An 8206-nucleotide genomic window follows, 5' to 3' on the forward strand; every position below is an offset into this window, starting at 1 on the left:
CACTGGAGTCCTGGTTTGTGCCTCTCCCCACGCCCTCTCCCACCCACCCCCATTCTCCACCAAAGCAGCACTGCCCTGCACGGCTTCCTGCGCACCTGGCTTGTGTCCCTGCGCACAGCCTGCAGGGGCCGCACGAGGGCTTCAAGACGGGAAAGGACACGGGAAGAGAGAGGCCTTGCCCACGCTGCCTGTGAGCACGAGCAGGAGGCAGAACCACCCCCGCCAGCCCCGTTCACAGCGGGGGGAACACTCTCCCTTCAGCTCAGGCCTGAGGGTGGAGAGGCACAGGCCACGTGGCCGCAGAAGGCCTCGAGCAAAACCCAGCAAGCTTCACCTGCTCAGAATCCGTGCCGACAGCACATGCCCCATTGCCCACATCCTGAGGGCTGCGTGTTCTGCCCCCAGGAGGCGCTCTCCCCAGTCCCTCTGGGGTCCAGCACAGCTCAGCAGCTCAGGAGACCTGACCACCCCAGGCGGCCTGACCCTCAGGACCCTGAATCCCGGCCCCCATGCCTCCTGGCCCAGGCCAAGCAGCAGGAGTCACAGGAGGAGCAGTGTGGGGGCGGGGGCTGGGTGACTGGTGGCCACTGGTGAGAAGTTCGGGAATGGAGTGGGGGCCCCACCTACATAGGACAAGAGTGAACAGCCGAGCTCAATGGAGGCAGACCCTTGGAGGGCACTTGCACTTGGGTGATGGGTTTATTTCACACTCATGGCTTGTGTGCTCACAGAAGGGAGAGCTCAGGGGGCCTGGGCGCCCCCAGGCTTAGGGAAGAGTTGGCCTCCCTCCTCCTGTCTCCAGAGACCCTGTCAGGGCCCACCCCAGGTCTGCACCCCCAGCCCTGCCCTGTTATAGCCTCGGCTGCCCCCCGTGGGGTACGGCCTCGCCAGGGGCTGGGTCAGATTTGCACGTTGCCCACATCCAGAGTCCAAGGAAGATGAACTGGCTGCACACCACCCCTGCCACGTAGAACAGGAAGAAGGTGTGGTCGGCGACCTCGGCCCAGCTCCTCCATGACCCCGCGCCGCCTCTGGTGGCCCCTGTGGGGGAGAGGCAGGAGCAAGAGCAGGAGCTACACTCCAGGGCTCGCCCACCCCTCTCCGAGCAGGAACCCAGGCACTGGCAGCAGGCTTCTCCCTTCCATAGATTCCCAACTAGGGGAATGGGGCTGGCCCACTCCTGGCCACCTGGAGTTGAAAGACCCGTGTAGAGAGGCTCCCAGGCACAGGGTCACCTCGCGGAGCGCAGGCACCAGGCCTTCAGGGAAGCTCGCCTCGCTCCTGGCTCAGACCTGCTGCTGCCAGGGCCAACGTGAAGCTCAGGGACGGGGCCAGCAGAGTGAGTGCCAGGCCTTCTGGCCCAGCGACCCCGACCCCACCCCCAGGGGTGCAGCTTGCCAGCTCAGCCCCATCAAACCTGCCCCCAGCCTCCTTCCTCACCCACCTTCAGGACTAGGCCCTGCATCATGAGCTTGCTGCTCCCCTCTTGGGGCTGGGCTGGGCTTGGCCCTGAGGTGGTCCCAGGCCAGCAGCCCGGCCAACAGCACGGTCTCCATGGTGCTGACGAAGAGCAACAGCAGCAGGACGGTGAAGTAGTGAACTGGGGAGGGGCAGGGCCAAGTCAGGGGCCACGCCTGGGCCTCCAGTGCCCAGGGAGCTGAGCAGAGGGCCAGGGGAGGGCACAGGGCTTACTGAGCAGTGGGTTGCAGGAGGAGGAGCTGGGCAGGGCCTGCACCAGGGAGGAGTGGAAGACGAGGTAGCCCAGCAGCAGGGTCACCTTGTAGGCCGTGCGCTCCGCGGCCTGCAGGGGCAGCAGCCCCCCGCACATGTCAGCCAACAGCAGCGCCTCCCCAGGGACCAACAGAGCCATGACGGCCTTCAGTGCTGTGTTCTGTAGGTGCAGCTGGAAGGAATATGGTTGGGGCTTTTGGGGGGGATGTGCAGGAGTGGGCAATAGATGTCATGCCTCTGGCTCTGCATCCTTGATACCCCTGCCGCCCTCGTCAGCCACCTGCTGACTCACCGACACCTGGAAGCAGGGCACCAGCTGCTGGGGCGGGACTTGGGTTTTCAGATCCCGAACTACATACTCCCTCTTGACACTCACGATCTCATTCACCACGTGGGCCTGGAACTCCAGCTCCGTCACTGGGAGAGGGAGGGGAGAGCAGTGAGCTGAGAATTACCGCTGCCCCCCAATCTCCTGGGAGCAGGGGCAGGCACAAGCCGGTGCCCAGGGGTGATGGAGACTTCCGATGGCTGCTGGGCAGACTTGGAGGTGACACTGGTCCATGCAAGGGCTTTCCCAACCTTATTTACCCCCCACGCCCCCCCTTCAAGTTTTCTCCGGTCAGAGGAAGGGCTTTTTCAGATTCATAGCCGGATTTTCATTGTAAAAATAAATGCACTTGGCGCCACTTCATGGAGGGGGCGCCATTGCAGACTCATCCACCAGTGTCTCATCTCACACCTGAAATACTAGGGTTCGTGGGCGGCCGCTGTGGCATTTCCCAGGGGGGATGGGTGTCAGGGAAGGGTGGGCCTTCTGCCAAGCTGGGCATCACCCCGTGGGTTTGTGGGTATTGCCTGGGTGGCGACACCTTCAGGATGTCTCCAGGGGTGAGGCCACTGAGCTGACACCAGAGGCCCAGCCACCGCAGCTCGGCCGGCTGTTGAGGGCAATTGCTTTGCTAGCTGAGGCGGAGGGGGAGACTGAAATGGGGCCGCAGGGAGCACTGGGCGACGGGCTGCTGTCTGAGTGGGAGGTGCAGGGTGAGAAGCATGTTCTGCTCCTAGGTCTGCTCAGCTCCCCTGAGCCGGGGCGGATGGGTGTGGACACAGGCCCGCTATCCATCCCGCCCGTCTGGTCAGCACCGGTATTGCTGAGGGTGTAGAAGCTGAGGGTGCAGTTGCTCTGGTCTCTGGGGAAGTGGAGGAGCTCGAAGTCACAGTTGGTCTCCGTGGTGAGGGCCAGGTAGAGCTCGACGTGGCCATCTTGGTCCACTTGGGCCCGTGGACTCGGGTCCTGCCAGTCCACCCAGAGCCTGCGGGGAAGGCACCACAGCCAGAGCCCCAGCCCCCTCTGAAGGGGGAAGGGGAGACGGGCATAGGCCCAGCTGCCACCCCCTGCCCTCAGGGTTCCAAGAGGGAGGGGAACACGTGCTCTGCCAGGGCCGCCAGGAGAGGGCATTCACTAAGGGCCTCTGGGGGGGCGGGGGGGGGGGGGAGACAGGGACATGCAGTGGTTCCTGGGACGAGGACTCACGCCTCCTGGATGGTGAGTCCCGGTGTCCACAGGGAGTCCCAGGGCAGGGTAAGCACACGCCGCGGGTGCACACTCGCGTTCCAGGCCAGGCGCGTGTCCAGCCAGGACTGGGGACACAAGGACCCACTAAGGCTCTGGCGTGTGTGTGCATGCCTCTCGGCTTGGCAGGTTGGAGACGGTACGTCGGAGCGGGTTCTGCCCCACCCCCCGAGGCTCTCACCAGCCGAAGCAGCAGCACGGAGGACACCGTGTACCGAAGGATGTCCTGGGGAGGGGGCAGGCGGCACCTGAGGGCTGGATGCCACATGGCACGGGGAGGCAGGAGCGCGCAGCCCTCCAGGGACTCGGTCCCGCCCTCCTTGGCCCGAGGACACTCACCACGTTAAACACGTTTGTCACGAACACCTGCACGGCCACGAGCAGGGGCGCGCTCCCGTTGTTGGGAATCTGGGTGGCTTCATGACCCTCCAGGGGTGAGTTGAGGCCGAAGAAGGACGGCCAGGCTGAGGGATGGAGGTCGAGGTCACCTGGGTGCGTTGGGGCTCAAATCCCAAAGCTCATGACCTTGCGCCTTTCACCTACCAACCGCTGGTGCGCGGAGGCTGCGGCCCGGGACCGAGGGCCTCGCGGTGCCAAGTCCCAGCAAGGCGAGATGGAGCAGGAGCCGCAGGGCCATCGGGGCTGCAGAGGAGGTGGGGCCGCAGCGCCCGGGCTACACCTCGGTCTCAGGCTCTTCTCTGGGGGACTGAGCAGTTGGTCAAGGCAGCTGCTCTGTGCAGTGACCCTGGAGCCTTGGGCTTGGCACCCCCGCCCCACCCTGGGTTCTGCAAACACCCGGAGACAAAGCCCAGGACCAAGCCCGCCCACCCTGCACCTGCCTGGCCTGCCCTGTCTGTCCCGCTCCATTTCCACCACCTGGAACCGGTTGCCAGTTCACGGCCAGCGAAGTAGGCCCGGCAAGCACAAAGCCGCCCCATCCGCACCCCGCCTCGGTCCTTCCGGTCTAGGCAGGTGCCTTTCCATAGTGGTGCCCGCCCGGCTAAAAACTCCAAGTGCCCTGCACTCCACGTTGTGAGATGGGCACAGCCTTTGAGAGTGTCCTGCCTCTCCTTCAACGCTGAACCGACCTCGTGTGAAAAGCCTTGGCCCAAGGACTCCAGGAGCGGGGAACCCGGGGAGAGGCGGGGGCTAGTTCAAGAGCAAAGCGCCAGGGCGTTCCTGTTCGCGCACCAGATTCTCAGCCTGAGCCAGGCGGCAGTGCCTCAGAGCCACCGGTGTGTCCCCGAACAGGACCCGAGTGTGTGTGTGTGTGGGGGGGGGGGGGGGGGACGACTTTCCTGTCCCGAAGAAGAACCCGAGCTGTTGGAGACCTGGGCCCAGACAGCTGCAGCTCGGGGAGGACACCCCAAGGCTTGCAGTCTGTAGGCAAGGATAGGGCTGCTGAGACCCCAAGGCTTGCAGTCTGTGGGCACGGATAGGGCTGCTGAGACCCCAAGGCTTGCAGTCTGTGGGCGCGGATAGGGCTGCTGAGACCCCAAGGCTTACAGTCTGTGGGCACGGATAGGGCTGCTGAGACCCCAAGGCTTACAGTCTGTGGGCACGGATAGGGCTGCTGAGACTCGAAAGGGTCCCAGGGAGCTGGAAGCAGCATAGGCCCCGCCACACAAGGGCGCACGAACGCTACTAGGAACATAGTGTCTGCGTCCCTCATCGAACTGTATGGAGTGCTTACCCACCCTGCCTGTCTGGGCCACACGCATAGGCGGCGGCGGGTTTGGCTCCCCAGCCTCGCGCGTTCGGGAATTTCTACGCAGATTTTTAACTCCGCCGTCTTGAGTGCGCATACCCGCACCCAACCAGCCAAAGTCGCCCTGTGAAGGCCCGGGGACTTTTTACCGCAGAACCTCAAGACAGCGCGTCACTGCACGTGAAATGGTTTGCGCATTTTATTAACAGAGGAAAGCATGCACCCCTCCCCGACCTCTGACTCCAGTCCTTTAACCCACAAGCGCACCCGCTAGGTCACATTAACTGCCAGGCTGCCGTTGGGGACCTTTGGGTCCCGCCAGGACGAGCCCGGAACCTGGCACGAGGCCGGGCCGCCGGGAGGCGCCGGCGCAGGGGCGGGAGGCCCGGCCGCGTCGCTCACTTGGGTCAGGTCCGTGGACTCGCGCTCCAGCACGCTGCCTCCGCGGGGGCCGGGCGCCGCGACGCGCAGGCGGCCCGAGGTCGCGCGCGGGGCGCGGCGCAGCAGGCCGGCGCAGACCCTGCGGAAGCCCTTGCGGAAGTGCTTGGAGACGAGCGCGTAGACGATGGGGTTGACGCAGGAGTTGGCGTAGGAGACCAGGTGCGAGAGGATGCGCAGCGCGTAGGTGGCGCGCGTCAGCGGGAAGCGGCCGAACCACACGCAGAGGATGAGCGCGTGGTGAGGCAGCCAGCAGAGGCCGAAGAGCGCGGCCACCACGAGGATCATGCGCGTCACCTTGCGCTTGGCGCGCCGGGCGCCCGGTCCCGCGGCCACGGGGCCGACCGCGCGCCAGAGGGAGCGCAGCGTGCGCGCGTAGGTCAGGCCGAGCACCAGCATGGGCAGCAGGTAGCTGAAGACAAAGAGGTCCATGGCGCGGCGTCGGGGCGCGCTCCACGCCGGGTGGCACACGGTCAGGTTGGCCAACCTCGACTGGCGGTAGTAACTGAGGTAGGGCCCGGAGAAGAGCAACGACAGCGCCCAGATGAGCCCGATGGCCCCCAGCGCGTTGCGAGGCGTGCGCAGTTCGCGGGAGCGCAGCGGATAGCGGATGGCCAGGTACCTGCGGGTCGGACCGGGAAGGGAGGTGTCAGCCGAGCGAGCGGATTTGCGCCTTCAGCCCAGGACCTTTGCACCGCGGGCCCCACACCCGCTCTCCAGGACGGTCCTCAGTGCACGGTCACAGCGCACACCCCCCGAGGGCGACCCGGCAGCGTCTAGATGTGGGGAGACCCGGCAGCAGGAAAGGCGCACGTAGAGGCCACTCGTCTGCTCTTTCCGGGACTACTGCCCACCCGTGACGCTGCCCGGGGAGGGAGGACCCCGGTGCCTCGCGGAGACGGCCTGGCAACGTCAGGCGAGCAATCTCCCAGGGAAGCCCACGCTCCCTGGGCCGCACCCGCGCTCCGGAACCCACACACTCCGCGCTCCGTGGGCCTGGGAGGCGCATGTGGAATGTGGGCTCGCCCCGCTCCTCTTCCAGGGGAGAGGGGCAGCGCGTGGGGACACAGGGGAGCGGGGAGGTACCGTGGTCAGACCCGCATTTCCTCCCGAGGTGTCCTTCCAAGTTCTGGCTTAGGGGGTGGGCGAGTTCTGCGCGTTCCTCTCCCTGCCCTTGACCTGGGCCTGGAGGTGGGGTGCAGAAGGGGTGGGGCCAAGCTAGGGGGACCTTGGGCGTGTGGCATGGGCCCCCACGAAGGACCCAAATTCCCAAGTCCGGACCAGAGTCCAGTGCGCCGAGCAAACCGTGGCGTCGAGGCTGAGTTTGACGCCAGGAGCGCTGGCTTCCCGCACACAATTACTGGCTGGGCGACTCTGAGCCAGGCGCTGATGAACTCCTCGGCCTCCCCCCGTCTGTGCAGTGGGCACAGTAACCCCGCCCACCCCCATCTCACAGGGACATTGAGCCTCAAGCGAGACCAAGCACGGGAAAACGCTCTGTGCCCCAAACGCTGCGCTTTGCGGCTGCCGGCGGCGCTGGAGAGCTGAGGTCCCGTCTGCAGCGCCAGGGACGCAGCTGATGGAGGAACAATGCAGCCCCCCTTCCCTTCCCCCCCCCCCCCCCCGCCCCTTACTCCTCTCTCGCCAACACGCCTGCTTGTCTTCCCTCCCTCCCGGCCCCTCTGCCCTGGTGGAGTCCTTTTCTCCTCTCGATGCCTCTCTCCTGGACCCTCGGGTCCCGCCGCTGCCACAGTGACCGGCCCCGGGGGTGCCAGGGCGCGGGTACCTGTCCAGCGAGACGGCGGCCAGCGTGAAGCTGCTGGCGTGCATGGTGAGGAAGATGAGGAAGTGCACGGCCTTGCAGAGCAGCGCGCCGAACACCCAGCCGTCCAGCGTGTAGATGGTGGCCTGGAAGGGCACGCAGCACACGATGAAGCTCAGGTCGGCCACGCCCAGGTTGAGGATGAACAGGTTGGTGGTGCTGACGGCCCGGCCGCTGCGCAGCAGCACGGCCAGCACCAGGGCGTTGCCCACGGTGCCCACGAGGAAGATGAGCGCGAAGAGCATGGGCACGAGGACCGCCTCGGGCTGCCAGCTGCCCCCGCCGCCCGCCTCGCTCGCGTCCTCGGCCCCAGGGCCCCCCGAGTCATTCATGGCGCGGCCGAACCCGAGGCTGCCCGGGCTCCCGCACCGTCTGAGTCCGGGCGAGCGCGCAGCTCCGGCTGCTCCGGCGGCGGCAGCGCCCAGCGCCCAGCGCGGCTCCGCGGGCTGCAGGCGAGTGAGCTCGGCCGCGGCGGGAGCGGGAGCCCGGGTGCGCGGGGACCGGGGGGAGGAGCGAGCAGCTGGAGGGGTGGGATGGCCCCCCAGGGCTGTCGGGGGGCCCTGGCGGGTCCTTGCGGAGGCGCGGGCAGCCCAGTCCGGGGCGCAGGGCCCTCGTCGGCGCGTTCCAGCCCCGGGTCCGGGCTGTGCCGGGCTGAGCGGTGAACTGACCTCCCCGCAAACACGAGTGGAGGGAACGATCGCAGGGCCTGCGTGTGTGTGTGTGTGTGTGTGTGTGTGTGTGTGTGTGTGCGCGCGCGCGCGCGCGCAGCGCTCGTGCTTCCCTGAAGCCTGGTGGGGGCGCCGGACCTCCCCGGACTGGGGGCTCCCGGGAAGATTTCCCTGCGGGTGCTCAGAGGTGGCGGTGGGGAGATGACAAGGGGCGGAGGCAGATGGGGGCCCCTCGGGTTTCTGGAGTTGGTGAATGGGACTGGCCT

At 66.6% G+C, this 8206-nt stretch overlaps 2 protein-coding genes across 2 annotated transcripts; both read right to left on the reverse strand.

Moving 5' to 3' along the window:
• Positions 1-63: 63 nt before the first annotated feature.
• On the reverse strand, positions 64-3941 carry ZACN (zinc activated ion channel; the record flags this gene model as incomplete). The annotated part of the gene is made up of 9 exons (XM_079798627.1): positions 64-1041; positions 1445-1600; positions 1693-1903; positions 2024-2148; positions 2875-3044; positions 3266-3372; positions 3486-3530; positions 3644-3768; positions 3848-3941. 9 exons carry the CDS (start codon positions 3939-3941, stop codon positions 851-853), a joined length of 1224 nt encoding a protein of 407 aa, XP_079654753.1. The 3' UTR covers positions 64-850.
• A 1341-nt stretch (positions 3942-5282) lies between these two features.
• On the reverse strand, positions 5283-7604 carry GALR2 (galanin receptor 2; the record flags this gene model as incomplete). The annotated part of the gene is made up of 2 exons (XM_079798692.1): positions 5283-6072; positions 7237-7604. The coding sequence occupies 2 exons, from the start codon at positions 7602-7604 to the stop codon at positions 5283-5285; spliced, it is 1158 nt and encodes a 385-aa protein (XP_079654818.1).
• Positions 7605-8206: the final 602 nt, after the last annotated feature.

The sequence above is a fragment of the Cnephaeus nilssonii genome, assembly GCF_951640355.1.
Source record: "Cnephaeus nilssonii genome assembly, chromosome: 19".
Taxonomy (NCBI): Eukaryota; Metazoa; Chordata; class Mammalia; order Chiroptera; family Vespertilionidae; genus Cnephaeus; species Cnephaeus nilssonii.